The 21,013-nt window shown below is 58.3% G+C and overlaps 1 protein-coding gene across 2 annotated transcripts; it reads right to left on the reverse strand.

Annotated features, from left to right (window-relative positions):
- Nucleotides 1-1,326: 1,326 nt before the first annotated feature.
- On the reverse strand, nt 1,327-20,447 carry NRBP2 (nuclear receptor binding protein 2). Of its 2 annotated transcripts, none has more exons than XM_083749237.1 (18): nt 20,197-20,447; nt 11,528-11,650; nt 11,283-11,384; nt 10,533-10,622; nt 10,133-10,173; nt 9,936-10,030; nt 9,695-9,718; nt 9,102-9,185; nt 8,951-9,006; nt 8,631-8,726; nt 6,983-7,115; nt 6,774-6,876; nt 6,628-6,678; nt 6,189-6,324; nt 5,847-5,900; nt 5,582-5,645; nt 5,229-5,284; nt 1,327-4,057 (listed from the first exon to the last, which is right to left on the reverse strand). In XM_083749237.1, the coding sequence occupies exons 1-18, from the start codon at nt 20,320-20,322 to the stop codon at nt 3,989-3,991; spliced, it is 1,503 nt and encodes a 500-aa protein (XP_083605363.1). In that variant the 5' UTR covers nt 20,323-20,447; the 3' UTR covers nt 1,327-3,988. The 2 variants fall into 2 exon arrangements, with proteins under 2 accessions (XP_083605363.1, XP_083605362.1); XM_083749236.1 differs by having other exon boundaries at nt 5,552-5,645.
- Nucleotides 20,448-21,013: the final 566 nt, after the last annotated feature.

The raw sequence follows: 21,013 nt of genomic DNA on the forward strand, positions 1-21,013 counted from the left end.
TCAAACTGCTAGGTTGGCAGAGGCTGGGACAGAGCAATGGGAGCTCACCCCGTTGCTTCCAATTGCCAAGCCCAAGAGGCTCAGTGATTTAGACCCTAGCGCCACCTGCGTCCCCATACCCACTACATCACACTGGTTAGATTCAGCTGGTGAATGCAGACAAGCACTCTTCCTCCTGGCCTGGGAGATCTCCTCATAGGAATGACAGTCCCTGCAGTGACTGTTGTGCAGGCATTCAGACTTTGGCTTTGTTTGCTTCTGTTTTAAGGCTTTTAGACTCTGTTTCATACGTTCTGGCCCCTGCATGAATTTTTGCCCTTCACTTTAACACATACACAATAGCAACATCAGAAGAGCCCTGCTGCCGCTGCATCAGGCCAGACGGGACCCACCAAGTCTGGAATCCTGCTCCCCCAATGTCTCATGGGCTGCGTATGGGAAGCCTGCAAGCCAAACATGAGCACAACAGCACTCCCCACTACCATCACCCATGACTCCCAAGAACGAGTGCTCCATGAATGTTTCCCTTCAGAAGTTCCTCAGCCATCTTATAGAGATTGGCTGTACATGGTAACATCTGTCAGGCGGTTGAGTGAGAACTGTCTGCCTCTTCTTGATGCGCAGGAGGCTCCTTGACTAGTCTAGCAGGAAGAAATCTGCATGAAACGCATCCTAAAGAAGCACGTTCCCCCTTCTGGGTTCTACAAGAGCAACAAAGACCAGTAATTGACACTGGCATTAATGGCAGGATCTGGCCTAGATCCTGAAGGCACGGCAGACGTGGAATATTCCCTGGTGCCAAAAGCTGGAAGTTGTGGGTTATGAGGCTCAGGTATCTGAGTCAAATAAGCAGGGAAAGGACGGAGGGCCCAAGTGAAGTGGGCACCATGTAGGTGAGGCTGAATTGCTTTCCTAGTTCAGCTCTCCGGGGTCTGCAGCAGAGGGAGGCTTTTCCCAGGCCTAGGGCCAGGAGGCTTTGTGAAGAGCTGCTGGAGTTTGCTTCTGGGCCCAGCTGTGTACAAAACAGCCCACTTGCGTTCCTATGGCCCCTCTTACTGCAGCTAGAAGTTGATTTGATTATGCAAATCTGGAAGATTTATCTGGTCTGCCTGCAACCAGGGGGGCCAGTGGGATTTTCTAGGGAAAGTGCACTGTGGATTGGGTCCTCTGACCCTCTTGCAAAATAGTGCAAAACGTTACCTGTTATTGGTGTCATATACAAATAGTTTTGTTTTTACAATCAAGTACTGTAATGCTTAAATTTTATGAAATTAATTAATTAAGAATCAGTGCAAACACACATAATAAAATGTCTTGGGACACAGATTGTGAACAAGTGAAACATTGTATTTCCATAATTGAAAAGGCTTCACTTCTAGAACTTCTGTCTGCCACACAGTTGTTCAAGGCACAAGCAGCCTGCTTCCCCTCGCTGCCAGCCCTAAACCAAAGCCATAGGGTAAGCCCTTTTTATCAGAAATGGGCTTCTTAGTAGACATGTATACCACTGTACTGTAAGTCAGCTATAGATGACTTCTTAATGAGTGCACAACAGGAGACATACCTATGCCTCTTGGCAAAATTTTCACATTTTGCCATTTGCAAAGGTGGGTTGTTGTTGTTTTTACATCCATGCATACTTACTGTATTTGCAGAAAGTAACACCACAGGAAAGATGCATCCTAACTGCTAGGAGAAAAGGGTGGGCAAACTACAGAGTTTCTAAGGATTAGAAAGTGAATCACAAGCCAGAAAAGTCTGCTAAAGGAGTGGGGAAAACAGCAGTTCTTTAAGACACCAGGCAATAGGAATCTCGGGGGTCCTAAACAACTCACTCATCATTCACAGCTCTGACTTCACTCACTGGCTAAAAACCTTGAAAGGCAGAAGCAGCCAGATTGGCTCTTCTTACAGACAGTGTGTAGAAGGGGAACCTGCACATCTTGCTGCTTAACTTTATTTCCAGGAGGACTGGAGACTTACTTTTTTCAAAATAGAAATAGAAAGAAAAGAGAGTCTGGGGCTGCTGGGGGCACATGGCATCCCTGCCCCCGGGCCCACTTCTGGATCTTCCTCTCTGGACCTCGTGGGTGTCCTTTGGAATGTGCCTCTTACTACCGAAAAGCCTTTCAGCCTCTTACAGCACAGCAGGCCTGCATCTGCACTCCCAGCAAGGGAGGGACTGCTGCGCTGGGTGACGGACTTTGAGCAAGGACACCAGCAGGATCTGAGGCCCACTTAGCCCAGCTGTCTTGATGGAAATAGGGCTTTGGCTATTTGACAAGGGAAGCCTAAGGGCAGTGGGGGTGGAAGAATATAATTACATAATTCACCTGAGCAAGCCCACCTGCAGCTGGCTTATCAAAGAGCAGCAGCAAGCGAGGACCCCCTTGCTCGCCAAAGGCCAGGCGCTGGCTGGCAGCATCCCTGTGCTGAGGAAATCCGTGTAGTACAAGGGCCACTTGTATCATCAGCACAAGCTTCTCCGTTTGCCAGGCGGGATGGTCTCCTCTCTTCCTCCCAAGCGCACTTTGGGGGGATCTCCCAGCAACTGCCAGCCAACTTCTGTGGGCACAGCGGGAGAAAGGAGCCCTCCTGCTGGCTCTGTTGTGCTCGCAAGACTTGCCAGTTGAATCTTGCCTTGGGGAGGGGCAGCCCAACCATGGAGGCAGCACCAGAGAAGCAGCTGCTGTTAGCTCCCCACCCTCTTTCCCACAAGCGGCAAGGCTGATGGTGCTGAAGCAGGGCATGCATTTGGGTTGCGGGTTCCGTGCTGGGGCAGGATGTTGGGTGCAGGTGAAGCAGCTTTTTGGTCCAGAGAAGAGAGGAGCGTCCCCCACAGGGCCCTCTTCCTGCCTCTGTCTGCCTTTCCTGAGAGCTGCTTTGCCTCTTCCCAGGGGACAAACCATCCAGCTGACTGGAGCTGCAGGCAGTGGCGTAGCGTGGGGGGCGCAGGGGGGGGCCGGCCGCACCAGGCGCAACATCTGGGGGGGCGCGCGCTGGCACTCGCAGCTCTCTGCCCCCTGCTAAAATCCACGGGTTAGGGGGCCCCGGGTGCTGACAACCCACACTACACCTCTGGCTGCAGGCACCCGAGCTGGGCTCCAAGGGAGGCAGGCAGAGCAGCTAAGGCTGCGCAGGATCCCGGCCCTCTTGCCCAGAGAAGAATGGCTGGGAAAGGGCCAGTTCTCAGAAACGGAGGAGGCAACTGGTCCCCAAGAGGCTCGTTATATTTTAATATATTAATTGCTATCATCACAGGCACTGGCAAAGCAACGGGGGTGGGGGGGGGAGAGGTTTGGCACCGCCAGCACAAGGTGCCCAAGGCAGGCAGCTCAGCAAACACAACATACATCACAAGAGAGCAGAATGCGCACACATTGCCTGCCCAGAGCAGCCGGGCACAGCTGAGCAGCTCAAAGTGGCGGCGGCAGAAGCAGCTTCTGAAGCAGGGGATTCCTGGGGCCCAGCTCCTTCCCAGTCCAAATGCCAGCAGCTCAGCTGCCCCGTGGCTCCCGAACCCTCCGAGAAGAACGAGGTCCTGGGACTTCCCTCTTGGCGCCCCCAATCTGGGACGGACAGGAGCAGAGGGGGAAATCCAGCGGGTGTGGTAGCCCAGCTAAGGCCTCTGGAGCTCTGCTTCCTTCTCCTGGCTCTGAGCCTGCCACCCTCTCCATTGTAAGGGGACGCTGTGGAGCAAGAGGGGCCAGCGGGGCAAGCCCTGCACTTCCTCTGCCACCCCCACCAGTAGCTGCTGCCAGCCAGAGGGAGATGGGGGGGCTGGTGGAAATGCAACCGTTCCTGAGATTCGCCCTGGCCAGCGCCAGCTCTCAGCCCTGCCCAGCTCTTCCTGGTCTTCCGGTGGGGCACCCTCAGGGCTGCTGCCCTCCAAGCCAGCCTTGGCACAGAGAAGCCCTCCGGCCCACCACGCCCAAGGTGGCTCCTGTCCCTTCTCCAACGGGGCCCACCTGCCCCGGACCACCTTGGCTCAGGAAGGAGGAGGGTGCTGCTTGCGGAAGGCGCTTTCGAGGAAGGCGGCCAGCTTGTCACAGTCGTCCTGGGGGAGAAGAAGAGGCAGGCTCAGCGGCGGCTCCCCTCCCGCTCCCCCACGCCGGGCCTCAGTGGCAGCCCCCCTCCTCCTCCCAGTTGGTCCCTAGGGGGAGGCTTCTGCCCAAGCGCAGCCGGGGGCATTTGCCCCACTGCCTTCCGCCCCGGCTCTTCCATCCTCCTTCTCTCTGCCCCCAACTTCCAGGGAACCCAGCAAGAAATCGAACACAGGGCTGGCTCTGAGCTGGCTCTCGTCCCCCTGCCAGGCGACCTTGGGCCAGTTGCCATCCCTCGCCTGGCTGACAGGGTTGATGCGAGGATGAAATGGGGAGGGGAGCACCGTGTGTGCCGCTTTAAGCTTCTTGGCAGGAAAGGGGGGATAGAAATGTAATAATCAAAATAGATCTGAAAAAGAGGGTGGAGAATTGGCAGTCTGCCTCTACAGCTTTGCATGTGGCTCAGCAAACCAGCCGCCTGAGAAACAGTTTTTATCCAAATGCGATTTTGGTTTTAAACACAGTGTAAGGTAGTCTCTGTGGGAGTATATTGTATTTAATTATGGGGTATCAGAGCTTTTAGGGGGTTAACCAGGCTGGGATAACTGGGATAACAGGCTTGTTGGTTTTTGAATGTCTGGTGTAGATTTTTTCAATTTCGTTGTTCTGTTCTATGGGACAATAACGATTATCATATCATATCATAAACTGTGTTTGAGAGGGTAGCCCTGGAAGAGGAGGGCCTTTTGGTACCCCCCCATGTCAGCTGACTGAGGGGGATCAGGAAGGCAGGTGCCCACAGCCTAGCAGGAGTGGGGGGCTGGAGGTGGGGGCTGTCGCCCTCCAGGAATTGTTGATCCACAACTCCCACTGTAGCCACTGGCCACGCTGGGTAGGGAGGGGCAGAGGCTACGTAGAAAAAGGCACACAAAGAGAAAGGGGAGAAGAAAGAAAGAAAGAAAGAAAGAAAGAAAGAAAGCGCGCGCTTGTGGAACTTGACAGCTTGGATTATTTTCCTAGGCAGACAGAACTGGCTGAAAAATGCAGCCCCACCTGTTTTTCACCTGCTTAATCCCTGGGAGGAGCAGGACCAGAGCTCTTGCCTCAAACAAACCTTCCTTTTCTCTCTCATTTGCTTCCCTCCCCCCCCCCTTTCACCAGGGGGTGGGCCCTGAAGAAGCTCACCGGGCTGATGAATCCATAGTGCACAAGCTCCACAGCCAAGTCCTTGGGATTGTCATCTGCGGAGGAGAGGAGGAGGAGCTGCTGAGGGGGGGGGCACCAAAGGGCCAGAGGGCCGGCTGGTATTTCAAGCCTCAAGGGAGTGAGTGAGAGGCGAAAGGAAGACTGGCGTGGGGAGGGACCCCCACAAAGCGTGGGAGGCACAGCTGACCCCAGGCCAACAAAGCAGCCCCCCAAGGCCATGGCTGTGCCACTGGGAGCCCCCCACCAATGTCTCGGGTCCAAGAACCAGGCAACTGTGAGGGGGTGGGTACAGGGGAGCCCACCTGCCCTGGGGGAATGGGGAGTCCACTCACTTGGCAGCAGGTCGTAGCTCAGCTGGCGGTGAAGTTTGTCTTCCAGGACCAGAAGGAGTGTGAGCTGGGAGGACACACATGGAAAGTGCATGGGGTGGGGGGAGTTCTTGAGGGAGAACCTTCCCCCCCCCCCATGTGTGAGAAGGGGAGGCTGGCTGACGGCGCCTGCAGGGCACCCACAGAGCTGCCGCCTCTCCTCTGCCCCACAGCCAGGGCTCCCTCCTGCCCGCTTCCCCAGCCCTGCCCAGGAAGGGGGGGGACGTACCCGCCATTGCCTCTTCTCCTCGCTCCACTCCATGCCGCACTGCATCTGCACCACCTGGGGGGGGGGAGGCAGGGACACTCCTCAGGAGGGGGCTCCTTGGCCCCCACCCCACGCTGGAGGGGAGGCTGGGGAAGAGGGTCCCCTGTGGGTGCTGAGGCCGGAGCCCGGGGGCTCCACCGAGCCTACACTGGTTTCCCCCAGGGATGAAGGCTGGTGTCTTTCCAAGCCCCCCACCCCAAAGATGCCCTTGGGGGGCTGAGGTCAGGATCTCGCGCATGCAGAGCAGACCCTCTGGCCGCTCCGTTGCAGCTCTGCAACCCCCCCACCCCCGGCTGTTCTTACCTTTCTGGTCTCCACATCAAAGGGCTCTGGCGTGGGCGTCTTGGCCTTCTGAGGGTCCTCGGGGGGCTGGGATGTCGATCTGGGGAGCGTGTGGGGGCGGGTAGCAGCAAAGTTCATCAGGGGATAAATGCCATTCCTGGGGTGAGGAGAGAGAGACAGGCCCACTAGGAGCATCAGCCCCATGGACCCACAGCCCCGTGGAGACTGGCAGCCAGAGCCCAAGAGGTGAGGAGGAGAGGGGCTCTGGGGCTCAGCCCCCTAAGAGAGCAGCAGCTCGGCTTCTTCTGTCCATCTGCCCCACACCCCATTCCTGGAGGGGGGGAGGCAAAAGGCAGGGCTGCCCCTCTGCAGACCCACACCCTTGGAATCCTGTTGTGGGGCATGAAGGGGGCAGGGGGTCCCACACAGACCCACATGTGCAGCCCATGCACAGACTCACCTCACATCCTCCAGGAACTTGTCCAGCTCCAGGAAGGAAACTTCTGAGTATCTAAATTGGAGAAAAGGAATGAGGGGCTGGCTGGCTGACTGGTTGGGGGGGGAGGTTCCCTTTGCGCAGCCCCACCCATTTCCCTGGCTGCCCACCTCCACTGCACAGGTGGGCGACCCTCTCGCTGGATCTCTGCCATGACGATGCTGAGGTCCAGCTGCTTGGTTTTCTCTTCCACCACATTCTCAGGCCACAGGTCTGCAAGAATCAGGCAGGCAGGGCTGGCTGGGGCTGAAGCAGGATGGCCTGGCCGGGGGGTGCTCCTTTCCCAGCTGCCCCCACTCCCACCCCCTCCCCAACTCACACTGGTTGCTGATGAAGCAGTGAGCGGCCAGGAGCTTCAGGGAGTGGACCTCAAAGAGGACGCGGTGGAACAGGAGGTTGTGAGCCGTAGGACGCCGGTCCGGGTTCAGGAGGAGGCAGCCCAGGATGAACTCCTGCAAGGACACAGGGGCAGCGGGGGGCGGGGTCTTAGGGGAAGCCGGGCTCAGCGCCAGCCTCCTGCCAGGAGAGCCGGGCACCACAGCCAAGAGGCTGGCCAGGAAAAGCCACAGATCAGTGGCCACAGTGTCCAGGCAGAGCAGGAGAAAGGGCAGGGAGCGCAGAAGTGGGCAGCTGAGACGCTGCCAGGGAATTGCCACGTGGGGCACACATTGGCTCCCCCCCCCCCTCCTGAGGACCTGCCTTGCCTCCTGGGAGCTTCCTGGCTCTGGCCTCTGAGGCCCTGCTTGACCCAGAACTGGGATTGCCAAAGGGGCTGAAGCATCCTCTGCGTGGAGGTGGCTGGGCTCTGTCTCCACAGCTGGGGGCAGAGGGGCTTCTCAATTCCAGTGGGCAGAAACCATGGGGCAGGGGGCAGCAAACTTTTTCAGCGGGGGCTGCTCCACCGTCCCTCAGACCTTGTGGGGGCCAGACTATATTTTGAAGGGGGGGGGAGGAACGAATTCCTATGCCCCACAAATAATCCAGATATGTATTTTAAATAAAAGGACACATTCTACTCATGTAAAAACATCCTAATTCCCGGACCGTCCGCGGGCTGGATTTAGATGGTGATTGGGCTGGATTGGGCCTTAGTTTGCCCACCCATGCCATAGGGAGACAGAACCCTGCTTGCAGGTTTCCCACAATGGGCACCAGGTTGGGCACCGTGAGAAGAGGATGCTGGACTAGATGAGTCCTTTTGGCCTGATCCAGCAGGCTCTTCCTCTGCAGTAAAGCTGCCCACCTCCCCCGCAGCCATGGGGCGTCCCAAGCCTTTCACGATGGCTTGGTTCAGGCGTCTCCAACAGATAGATCATGATCTACTGGTAGATCACGGCGTGTTTCTTCTAGATCTGGCCCCTCAGCCATCTCCTTACAAAAAAGCAAAAAAAACAACACCCCAACTTTGGCTTCCTAAAAAAAGCCCCACAACTTTGGGTAGATCACTGCCAGTCTTTTTACAACAATGGCTTGATCACTGCCAGTTTTTTAATACTGTGAGCAGATCGCAGTCTGTTGGGAGTTGGACGTCCCTGGCCTAGTTCATGCGTCCTGCTAAGCCCAGCGATGGCTTGGCAGGGAGGAGGCGCAGGCTCCATCCGTCCATCTGTCCATCTGGTGACGCCAGCACAGGCCCAGACTCCCAACACAGCCCTCCAGCTGAAGCCAAGGCTTGTTCCTGGTTTGCTACTCGCCGGTTGTTGGGAAGCCAGTTTCCCGTGCAATGTCCAGAGGTGTCTGGGCTTTGCAGGAGGACTTGGGGAGGAGCGGGGCAGCCTCACTGTCATGCTGCTCACCCTCTCAAGGCCGCCCGGCAGCATTCGCCCTCAGAGAAAGGGCAGTGGGGCGTTCCAGGCATCTACAATGGGGGCGGGGACAGAGGGGTTGCCACAGCCACCAGACGGGCAGGCAGCCTGATCCCCTGCTGTGCCACCCGTGTGGGGAGGTGGCCAAGCGGCTTTTCTCACCCGCATGATGGGGTCATCCAGAGAATGCCTCGCCCGCTCAATTGCCTCCTCCGACACGTAGGTGTCCCCATTGGACTGGATCTCCAGCACCGCCATCTGTGGGGAGAAGCAGAGGGGAGGGGGCAAGGGGGTGCAGCTGGGGCAGAACGAAAGGGGCAGCACAGCTGGCAGCAGCCCTTTTGCCAGAAGACAGTTCCTGGGCCCAGGGAAGGAGCCCCCTGCTGGAGAGAGGGTGGATGTGGGGAAGGAGCCACCCCCCACCCCGAGGGCAGGGTCATCAGGGCCCCTGGGTGGCCATCCGCACTCCCCAGCTTCCCTACCTCCAGAGCGCACATCCCAAAGGAGAAGATGTCCACGGCTGTCCCATCCGCCACATCTGAAAAAGCAAGCACAACCAGACCCAGCTGGCTGAAGCCCTGCCTCCAGGGAAGCCCCACCCACCCTCCAGCAGGCTCTTGCCCCACTACTCACGCCCGTACTCCGGGGGGAAGAAGTGCAGGTTGCGCTGCTCCTCTCGCTCGGCACGGATGGGGCTGCGGAGCTCAGGCGGGATGGCTGTGGGGGGGCAAGAAGGGAGAGGAAGGCTGGAGCATCCAGGGCGGATACAAGGATTAAACTATGGAACTCCCTCCAGCAGGAGCCAGAAGAGGGCCATCGATGGCTGCAGCCACCATGGCTCTGCTCTGCCTTCCACAGTCAGAGGCAGCGATGCTTCTGAAGGGCTTACCGTAAGGGACAGCGCATGGAGTGTCCAGAGGGGCCCATCCTCCCCCAGGCAGCAGGTTGCGAGAGATCCCACAGCCTCCAGGAATGGACTGGGGCCAGAACAGAGGTCGGGGACCCCCACACACACCCCCACTCCATTGCCCCGAAGCCCAAGTGACCCAGAGAAGGTCCTCACGAGGAAGCAATCCAGCACTCCTGGCACTTAAGGTGGCTGCTCTGCCTCTGGTCAAACACAAGACCTGGAGCCCTGAAGAATGCGGAGGAAACCCCGCCTGCCGCTCCCTATGAAACAGGGCAGGGAATACATTTGGGGGGCAAGAGGAAGAGGCAGCACTTACCCTTCGCAAAGACTCTGTGCCAAACTGCAGGGAGAGAACAGGGAGGGAGAATTACTGAAAAGCAGGTGGTTCTGTGAAGCAGCAGAGTAAAGGCTTGAGGCCCCGGCCTGGCCAAGGGGGGGGGGGAGCTGTGGGGGCCGGACTAGGTCCTCCCATGTCAGTTTGCTCCATGGGTAGCAAAGGAGGTTCTTTACCCCCCCCCGGGGGTCCTTCCTGCCAAGGCCCAGGACCTGCTCCGTACCTGACCCGATCTTGATGAGCCCATTGTGCTGGATGAAGATGGTGTCACTGGTGAGATTCCCGTGGATGATGGGGGGGTCGCAAGAGTGCAGGTAGCTGCAAGAGGAAGAGAGTCGATGGGCATTGGACTGCTTCTCCCCACAGAGAGGGTGGGGCTGAGGCACTGCGGGGTGGGGAGCAGCAGCAGCGGAGGCTCACCTGAGGGCAGAGAGGATCTGAGTGCACCAGCGCTTCCAAGCCTGTTTTGGTTTTTGGTGGGGGGAGCAATGAGAGATCAAGTCAGCTCAGGAGACACCCACCCCCCGCCACCACATCAACTCAGTGCCTTTTTCGCTCAACAGGAGCAGCAGCCGCCTGCCCCGAATCCACCTTCACCCCCCCATCAGGGGCCCCCGGTCAGCCTGCGGGGAGTAGCTTCCTTCAGAGGAAGATCTCTCTTGCCTGACCTGCTGCTCCTGCTGCAAGGGTTCCTCTGGCTCTCCCCCAGCTCCCCCCCCCCCCGCCCTTGTACCACACCTGTCGCCCTGGGGGGCAAGCTGGAGCATCCCTGCAGGGGCCTGGGGGAAGTGGGGCCTGGGGGGCAAGGCAGGGGTCCTACCCGGGCATTCATAGCCTTGTGGTTCTTCTTGGTCTTCTTGAGGAACTGCTTCAGGCTTCCGGAGGAGACGTACTCTGTGATGAAGATCACCTGGTGGGGAGGACCAGGTGGGTGAACTGAGGGGTTGACCTGCTGCCCCAGGAAGCATCTCAGGCACCACAATTCCTACAGCAGCCCCAAGGGGGAGAGGCTCCTTCACGGGCAATGTATGGAAATGGATGCCCAAAGACAAACCCAGCCCCCCAACAGAAAGAGGGTTCTAGGAATCCTCCCTTCCCCCGGGCTCTTACTATGCTTAGGATCCTGCCCTGGAGCTTTCTTTCTGGGCAACAGCCAGGTGGCTCTTTTGTACACAACGGCTTTGTCGAAACCAGGGCATGGGCACCAGACTTTGGGTGTGTGGGGCTGCCCCCCACCCTGGCATGACCAGGTCAGGCTCTCGGTCACCTGGAGCAGCAGCAGTGGCTCCCCAGAGTCGCAGGGGGGTCTTGGCAAGCCAGCCCTGCGCTGGCAGCCTCAGCAGCCGCTTCAGCTGAGATGGGAGATGCTGCCAGGATTGAACCCAAGGGCTCCCGCCTGGAAAGCCGTTACTCTGCCCCTGAGACCCCTACACAAGCCCACCTCCCCCAGGGTGGTCACCCTCAACCCGTTTCCCCACTCAGGGTCAGGTCTGGGCCCGTATCGTGGAGGGAGCTTATCCCTAGGGCTGGGGGCAGCCCTGCCAAGCCTCCATGGGGCCCCCTGCCTCACCTGGGCCTTGATTTCCTTCACATCCAGCCAGTACTTGTGGACCTTCACGATGTTGGGGTGGTCAACGACAACCAGCTGCTCAAACATGGTCTTGATCTTCTCCTGTTGCCAGAGGAAGTGGGCAGGGAGGGGAGACTCAGCCATGGGGAACAAGCTGGGGGTCTGGAGCTGGACAGGGGGGAGCACCGCCTTCTTTGGGTAAGAGTGTGCACCACCCCCAAGGTTCAGGGGGTTGCCAGCCTCACCTCATGAGCTTTGAAGGCCGCCTTGTCCGTGAACTGCAGCTCGTTCCACACGACCTCCACGCCTTCCTCTGTGTCCATGGCCAGGAAGGTGCTCTGCAGTCCAGGCATGTTGCCCTGGTTGACCTGCGGGGAGAGACGCAGCTTCAGCGTGCAAGAGGCTCAGAGCAGCTGCGGGACGTGGGCCCTGCCCCCCCCCCAGAGCACAGCGGAGTCACGGCCCCAGACAAGCACTGGGAGAGTGCTGCAATGCGTTGCACATGGGGCTGCCTTTGGAGACGGCTTGGAATCTGGCTAGTGCAGAAGGCAGGGCTCTGTGGCCAACGGGAACAAGGAGGAGCAGATCTGTTTGCAGCAGGGGATGTGGGCGATTGCTTCATTTTTGTTTTGTATTCTGTGTTATTTATCTTGTATTTTTATGTTGTGAACTGCCCTGATACCTGCCCTGAATGGTGGTCAACAACAACAACAACATTTAACACTGTTTCTTGTGGAAACTGCTCTGCCCTAATTCAAAGAGATGGTTTCAGCCTTTTAAATCTCCCATGGCTCCTGACTCCTAACCCCAGAGGACTGTCTCTCTCTGTCTGCCTAGTCCCAGAGATCCTCACCTGAGGCCCTTCTGGGTGTGCCATCTCCCAGCAGAGCTAAAGGACCAGCAAAGTGATCTGGGGTGGATCGACTCCCCTATGAAAGAAGGTTGAAGTATTTGGGACTTTTAAATTTAGAGAAAAGGCGAGGAAGGGGCAGCATGAGAGCAGCCTCTGAAAGGATGCCTGGCACAAAGGAAGTGGAGAGAGGAAAGGTTTTCCTCCTGGAACTCCGGGACATTCAGTGAAGCTGAATGCTGGAAGATTCAGGGCAGATCAAATAAAGTCCTTCTTCTTCAGGCAGCCCAGAGTCCAGCTGTGGAACTCTCGCCCACAGGAGGCTGGGAGGGCCACCAACTTGGAGGCCTTTAAACAGGATTAGACAACCCCCCAGAGGACAGGGCTAGTGGAGGCCCCCAGTCCCAATTGCCAGGCTCTGCAGTGCTCCTGAATGCCCCTTTCTGGAAAGCGCAGCAGGAGAGAGTTGCTCTGGAGCCTGGATCCTGCCTGCAGGTTTCCTACAACAAGCATCTGGTCGGCCACTGTGAGAACAGGATGCTGGACTAGATGGGCCACTGGCCTGATCCTGCCAGCTGCTTCTGTCCTCAGGGCTGGCGAGGAGAGAATGGGCCTTTTCTGCAGTGGCTTCCCAGCTAGAAAATGCCCCGTCCCCAGGAAACCCAGCTGCCTCCAGCTTGTCTTATTTTCAGTGCCATGCAGATCTGTCTTTGCCTTTCTGGGCAGCACCAGCGACTGGATGCTTTTATTTTTGTTATGACAATATGTTCATGTATTTATTCTGCTTCGTTGTATTTTATTCTTCTAAATCGCTGCGGGACCATCTGCTGTGGGAAACTATTAATAAATTTGCTAAGCTAACCCCCATGATCAAGGCAGTATATTTCCGAATACAAGGAAGGGTGTGCATGTGTGTGTGTGTGGGGGGGTCTATTGGGCTCCTGCCCTGCTACTCAGCCTCTGTGGGGGGCATAGAGGCTGGTGGGGATGGGGCAGGAGGCAGGGCAGGGTTAGGGCAGGCAAAGGAATGTGGGATATCTTTTAGTAAACAAACGCTGAGATTCCCAGGATGCTTGGGGGGCGGGGAATGTAGCCAGTGGTTCCCTGGGGGGAAGAGAGATCACCATGGCCCCCCATTGGCCAAGCTACCTGGGCCCAGACCCAGCACATCTCCTTGGCAGAAATGGGCGGGGGAAAACAAGGCCCCGACTGTTGCTAGGCAAGGGCAAAAGGCAGCCTGCTAGCACAGCCCTGGGCTCCGTCCTGCTCTCCTGCCTGGTTGGCCACTCCTGCCGCAGGGGAAGTTGAGGCAGAGGGCTGGCTCCTGGATGCGGGACCGAGGGCATGCCCTGCAGGGGGGCTGTGCCAACCCCTCGGCCCTTGGGCACCTGCCTCCTTGCTGTGGGGCCTCCGACAGCAGCAGCCGCTGGCAAGGGGGGGGAGGCAAGAGCTGGCCCAGCACCTGCTGAAAGGCAGGATTGTTTGTGGCCCAGAGAGGACACCCTGTCCCGTCCGCCTGCCAGGGCTTGGGGCACCAGCAGACGTCTGCCTTGGCAGGCCAGGAGGGACAAAGGCCTCCAGCCACAGCACCAGCCCGAGTTCATTAAGAGGGGAAGATGGAGCCGTCCTGGCAGTCGCGCCTCATGGCCCAGTTCCTGCCAGGGGAACAAAGAGGCCCCATTGTCCCCATCCTCCCCCCCCCCACGCCCGGCCACCTGCCTCCCCCCAGGCCAAGAAGTGGGGTTGCCAGGGCCAGAAACCAGCCGCCTTCACCCTGGGGTGGCTCCGCTGCTGGCTGCCCAGCTAGCTGGCATGGGGACCCCCTCGGTCAAAGGCCCAGAAAGGTGTGCCTGGGATGTCACACCTTGGCATCTTGCAAGAACATGGGCACCGTGCCAAGGAGACCCACCAAGAAGGAAGGGGGTCTCAGAGGCAGCGTCTGCCAGGAAGGACCCTGACTGCCCCCTGGCCAAGGTGCGGAGGAAGCCACAGTTGGGCCAGTGGCCAGGCCCAACCAGGGAAGGCCTCCGACCCAACTGCCCATTGCCACTGAAACGGGTCGTAATCCGCCCAAAGAACTGTGGGGGGGGGACACACACAGGCATTTCTTCATCCAACAGCCCCCACCTTTGCTGTGCAGAAAAGGCTGAGACTGCTTTGCTTGTGCAAAAGGGTTCATTGCTCTTTCGCCTCTGGCTCTGTGGCGGGGGGGGGGCATGCCAGGACACGGGGGGGGGGGTGGCATCGCTGAGAAGAGGAGGAGCAAAGGGCAAGGGGGGAGAGAAAGAAGTCAGGGCAGGGAGGGGACAGCTCAAAGCAGAGGAAGCGCACTTTGCAGAGAAACACACAGGCACAATATGGGTCGAAGGTTTTTTAAGGCAGGGCAGGTCCCTGTCGCCAGAGGTTTACAGCCTAAATTTCAATGGGGCAGAGAAATACGCCAGCCTCCTGGACTAGCTCCCTGAGAAGAGAGGGGCCTGGAAAGAGGGTGTCCTGGTCCCTGTGGGGAGGCCACTTCCAGGCACTGGGGGTTCCTGCTGGGCACCTGAGCTGCTGCCCTGGGTTGGGGTTACAGGCTGAGGGGGTCACTCAGTCTCAGTGAGCAGGTGGCACCCAGCTCTCTCTCTTCTTTGGCTGTCCTGCTAAGGCAGGCATCCCCAACCTGCGGCCCTCCAGATGTTTTGGCCCATAACTCCCATGATCCCTAGCTAACAGGACCAGTGGTCAGGGATGATGGGAATTGTAGTCCAAAACACCTGGAGGGCTGAAGGTTGGGGGTGCCTGTCCTGATCTGACATTGGGAGATGGCAAATAAGCCAAAAGCCAAGACAGACCTGGCACAGGTGCTGGTGGAGCAGGAACAGGGACCCCACCTGTACTGGATGAGGCTGCCCCTCCCTGGGAACCACAGGTACACACTCTTGAGGCTTTCTCTTGACCAGGGTGGGGCAACTTTATGTCTGGGGCCACAGTCCCTCCTGACAACCATGCACCTTCACTGTGCTGCCCCAGAGGCTACAGGGGGGCCAGAATGCAGCCCCATAGGGGGGCCAAGTGACCTCCCCACTCCTCTTTCACGGGGGGGGGGCACAATTCAAAGTGTTAATGATGAGTTTTAAAGTCCTAAATGGCTCAATGGGATATCTGACCTTCTTGCCACCCGCCCTGTGTATCCCCTGAAGCACCCCTGAAATGCTCCCTGCCGGGAAGCAGGAAGAAGCCGGTCTTTCCTCTGGCTCTGGAGCTCCTGCTAAAGGAAAACCAGCCTTTTGTGCCCCCTCCCCTTAAGCAAGTAAAAACCTTCCTTTTACAGAAGGTTTTGGGTTTGCAAGGGGTTGATTTATTGCATACGTTTTACTCTGCTGATTTGGAATAACTTCAACTGCTGGTCCTCGATTGCTGCATTAACTGCTCTTTTTATTGGTCCTGAAAAACCAACATTGGCTCCCAGTACATTTCCGAGCACAATTCAAAGTGTTGGTGCTGACCTTTAAAGCCCTAAATGGCCTCAGCCCAGTATACCTGAAGGAGCGTCTCCACCCCCATTGTTCTGCCCAGACACTGAGGTCCAGCGCCGAGGGCCTTCTGGCGGTTCCCTCCCTGTGAGAAGTGAAGTTACAGAGAACCAGGCAGAGGGCCTACTCAGTGGTGGCACCCACCCTGTGGAACGCGCTCCCATCAGATGTCTAGGAAATAAAAAACTATCTGACTTTTAGAAGACATCTGAAGGCAGCCCTGTATCGGGAACTTTTTTATGTCTGATATTTTACAATTTTTTATACGTACTGTAAGTTGCCCAGAGTGGCTGGAGAAACCAAGCCAGATGGGCAGGGTACAAATAATAAAATTGTTGTTATTATTAATGTTTATGGAAAGGGGACTTGAAAGGGTTGAACGGTGGTTTGATTTTGTAGTAGCCACCTTGAGCTTTTGATGAGGAAAGGCAGAGGACAACCGTTTTAAATGAATGAAGGGTGGGGAGGCACAGTGAGGGCGGAACCTGGGCAAGCTGGGCAAATTCATTTCCTGGGGGGGGGGGAGGATGGCGGGGTCCAGACGGGAGCCTGACGTTTCAGGGAGGGATTGAAAAGGAGACAGGCAGCATCACACAGACACCCTGCGGGGCAGCCGCAGCGGGGGAGCGGGGCAGCAAAGGAGATGGGGAGGAAGGTCAGAGGCCAGAGGCAGGTTTTGGGAGACCTTCCTTTGGGAAGTTCAACCTCCTCTTTGACAGCCTTCCAGGTGGCAAATGCGGGGGGGGGGGGGAGGAAGGCTCTTTCCCACTGGCTCTGCTGCTGACTTTCAGTGGCTGGCTTTGCATTGGCTGTTGATATAATTGAAACCATTTTGGTTTCCAGCTCTGCTTATAACTTTGGTGTGCGGTTTATAAATGTTTTAATTTGAATTTTGATGAGCTTCATTTTTTTATCATTGATTGCCTTGAGCAACATTCTGTTGGGAAGGCGTGAGATAAATGTCCCCCTCCCTGGGGAAAGGATGCCTGAAAACTGCCACAAGAACATCCTGCTGATGCTGGTGAGAAATTCCTCGGGCAAAAGCCCTGGATCAAGGCAGCTTACAAGAAGAAAAAATACTAACAACAACATAACAAAAGTGGTCATAAACAATAAACGAAATACTAAAAAGTACATAACCAAAGTGAACAGTTTCCACATAAATCACAAGATACAAAATAAAGATACAAAAAACCAACAGCAACAACCCTGACAACAGCAGAAACCCAAACAGCACCCCAGCCCATGAGTCTGTTCAGCAGCCTCCGCTTTCGTAGTTGGAGTCAGTCTGGACCCCATCCTCCCAGGCCAGGTGGAGAAACAGCCAGCAAGGCTGGGAGCAGGTTCACCAAAACTCACAACCAAGATAGTCTCTGGCCTCTTCTGCTTTCCCCCTCCCATCCCAGGCAGCCAATGAGGAGCAAGAGGGCTTGGCTCATCAGCCAACAAGATGCTGCAGGGCCATCTGGCTGGGTACCACAGCTGCTCTGGAGAAGCTGTAGTCATGGCAACTGCATTGCCAGACCCAGGAGGCAAACAGGGCCAGGCATGTGGAAGCCTTGCGGTCTCTGAGGCTGCAAGAGAGGCAGCTGCCAAGGGGGGCGGGCTGCTCCTGGGCCTTTAAGGGTCATTTTGTGAGGGGACACTTTGGCAAAGAAAGTCCCTTGAAGTCCCTTTTGCAAAAGGAGCTGGAGATCCCCCCCCCCCCATAGAGGCTATATGAGACCAAGACGGCCTCTGCACCATGACACCATTTCCCTCCTTCCCTCCTCTCTACCTCTGCCTGCCTGCCTTCCTCAGACACACAGCCAGGCCACAATCCAGGAAGCAGAAGGTGGTGGCTGCTCTCCCACCACTTTGGGACCTCAGAAGCCAGATGGGCTGAGCTCCCTCCTTGCACACCTTCCACAGGAGGTGAAGACAGTTTTATTTTGAGTGGCCTTTGGGAACCGACTGTTATTTAAGGAAAGGGCGGGTCCTGCGGTGTTTATATTCTAATGCTTTGGTGGTTTTTTATATTCATATTGTTTAATTGTACTAATGTTTAATTGTTTTTTAATTATTGCTTTCCCCCTATATTTTAGCTGCTTGTATTTTATCTGTAAGGTGCCCTGAGACCCTGTTGGGGAAGAAGGCAAGAAAATAATAATAATAATAATAATAATAATAATAATAATAATAATAATAATAATTCCTCCACAGGCCTCATTCCAGAGCAAAGTGGAGCAGGCTGGGCAGGCAGGCAGCAGGTCTGGAGGGGCTGAAGGCCGAACTGAAGGCCAAAGCCCCCTCCCCCCTCCTCTAAGCCTGGCACAGCAGGAGGCCCTGATAAGCCGGCCCAGAGCCCAGGTCTGCTGCAAGATAAGCAGCCCTTCTGCAGAGGTCACCTGGGGGCCTCCTGGCTATCACCCACTCCCTCCACCCATGGCCCCCCACCCATGCTTATTCTAGGCAGTTGGCAGGACTTCCTTCCTTAATAAGAGCAGGAGGCAAAGCGGGGAGGGAGAGAGGGGCAGGCCAGACCCACAGCTTGTTCTAGGCATTTTTCCCCATTAATTGCATATATTGCTTGAGTATTATTTTTAAAAAACAACCCTCCAAGCTTCCCATTCTCTACATGGACATTTTCTTTCAGAAGACAGGGATCACAGATCTGGCCCTGTGGGGCTCCAGAAGTCTGCCCCAGCCCCAGAGGGACACCAGCACATCTAGGCTTGTCCCCAGAGGCCAGAGCAGGTGGCCCAATGGGTGGGCCAGGGTCCTGAGGCAGCTTTGGCAATGGTGGTCACCCCCACGAGGGAGAAGCCCCCCTCGACAGGAGGTGGGTCATAGCAAGGACTGCTGGCACTTTGGCTCTTGGTGCCAGTGGCATCAGCCAGGCCAGTGGCAGGCGGTTCCATAGACCCGTTTTGTGCCAATGGAAGCCTGAAGCTGCCAAGGTTTTGCAAACAGCAGAGGTGGGGAGGTCAGCACAGAAGAAATTGCCCTGCCTTGCCTGGGATGCGCCGGCCTGTGTTTGCATTCTGTCAGCAAAGGCCTTGGCTCCCGAGGCCCTTTGGACTGCGATGCAGCCATGCTGTGCGCAGAGGCCCAGGAATGAGTGACCAGGAGGGCAAGAGCCAAGAGCGGGAGCCTCACCCTGTGCCTCAGAGCAGCAGCGAGGCCACCTGGGCAGGATCCTCTTCTCTGGCACTCAGAGAGTGTGGCAATGGCAGGGTCCCAGCAGACCCCCCTGCTGCAGAAAAATCCTGAGACAGGCACTGGGGGAGGGCAGAAAGGAGACCCTGGAAGAAGAGAGAGAGCTCAGTCCTGGCCAGCTGGCCAGCAGAAACACAGACAAAATCTCAGGTGTGTCTCTGGGTGAGTGCAGAGTGCAACTCAGGGAGCCACATTCCCAGGCAGGTTAAGCCACGCTGAGGCTCTCACAGTTTTCCAGGCTCTGCTCTGACTGGTTCAGGGGCGGCAGCACAAAGAGGAGCCCCCCCCAGTGGGTCACACTGCCTGCGTGCTGTGGGGCAGGCCTAGCCTAGGAGGAAGTGAGATTGCCTGCACTGAGCAAACAGATCCCACCAGAGCCCCTCTTCCCAGCTGCTCTGTGCTGAATGCTGTGTGACCAGCTGGCTCCCGGCTGCCCCCACTATCGTGGCTGGGGGCCCATGGGGCAGGCCCCCCAACACTGGGCAAGCAGGCCTCCCTGGGGGCTCCCCTGAAGGGAAACATGGGCCTTATCAGGAGCACCAGAGGCGCCTGGGGGAAGGGCAATGTGGGGGGCTGTGCACCCGTGCGAAGAAGGTGGGTCCTGTGCCAGGGAGAGGGCGCCCCTTCTCCAAATGAGGGGGACTCGGACGCTTCCTCCTGATCTTGTTGCCTTGAGACGGGTCTTGACAAGGAGAGATTGGTTCAGGTAGGCAGGGACCCAGCCAAAGACATGCTGTCTGTGGGCGACAGGAGGGAACTGTCTTCTGAATATGGGGCGAAGCGGGGCTGGCCAATGGGGGCGCAAGAGCCAGGAGGGCAGAGTCCGCTGCCGCCCCCCGGGCTCTGCCTCGCCCTGTCGGAGGGGGATTGAGCTGGGCTGCCTCCCGGCCCCACCTCGCTTCTGGGGCGCCACATCCAGATAAGCAGCGCCCGAGCGGGACCCCTCTCCCCGGCTCCGCACCGGGACTGCCCCGCTCCCCTGTTTTGCAGGAACCCCGAGGACTCCCCCTCGAAGCGGGGGGCGGGGAAGCGACTGCGAGGCGCCCCGACGGGTCCCGGGAGCCCCGCTCTGCTGCCGCCCCTCGTGCGCCCACCTCGCCGGGTTGGCGCGGGGACCTAGCAAGGCAGAACTGCGACGCCCGCCGAGGCAAGGGGGGAGTCGGGCAGGGAGGCACCGGCGCGGCTGCAGACCCCGCTCGCCCGGCACCGAGGAAGCCCGGCTCGGCCTCCGTCCTGCCCGGTCCCCGCTGCAGCTTGGGGGGCAGCCCTGGCCCGCCGGAAGCGCTGCGCAGACCCTCGGGGCCCGATGTCTCCGGGAGCTGCCCGCCCTCGGCTCCGCCGCCGCCGCTACCTGCTCCTTGCGCTTCTGCCAGCGGCCGCAGGGACTCTCCTCCAGCACCTCGCTCTCGTCCTCGCTCTCCTCCTGCGACGCCGCCGACACCGGCGCCGCCGCCTCCGGCTCCGCCGCGCCCGACATGCCGCCCGGAGGACGGACGCGCCGCTGGCGCAGCTGCAGCCTCCGTCCCGCCGCTGCCCGGCCGCCGCTCCGCCGCCTCCGCCGCCCGAGCCCCCGCTGCCGGGGCGGGCCCGGGCTCCGCTCCGCCTCCCCGCCGGCGCGGAAGGCGCGGCTGTGGCGGCGGCTCGGGAAGCCGCCCCGGGTCCGAGCGCCGGGCTCGGCGGCCGCGATCTGCGCTGCCCTCGGGCGCCCCACCGAGGCCTCCGGGTCCTGGCGGCGGCAGAAGCCGGCCCGGCCCGCCGGAGAAGGGGCCCGGAGCTCGACGGCGCCGCCGCCCTCCCTGGCCAGAGGGGACCCGGCGGGACGGTCTCCTGGCAAGTGGGCGGGCGGGCGAGGCGCGCTGCCTGCGGGCGGAGGGGAGGGCAGCCGCGGGGGCCAAGCAGAGCGAGCCCCCCACCTCCGGGCTCCGGCCCCGCGCAGCTTCAGTCCCCTTCGCCAGCCTCCAAAGGTCCGAGGAGCAAGACGCAGATTCTGGCTGGCGCGCAATCGGTGGGCTTCGCACAAACCGGCTGCGGAGCAGGGAGAGGGGGCATCTGTCACCCGGGGGGGGGGGGCTGCTGGTGTCCGACCAGGGCCGGATTGAGGTCTGATGCGGTCCTCAGCTACTGAAGGTAATGGGGCCCTTTCTATGTCCAGTTGTCCTTTGTCAACA

This window comes from Podarcis gaigeae (assembly GCF_964106915.1).
Source record: "Podarcis gaigeae genome assembly, chromosome: 7".
NCBI lineage: Eukaryota > Metazoa > Chordata > Lepidosauria > Squamata > Lacertidae > Podarcis > Podarcis gaigeae.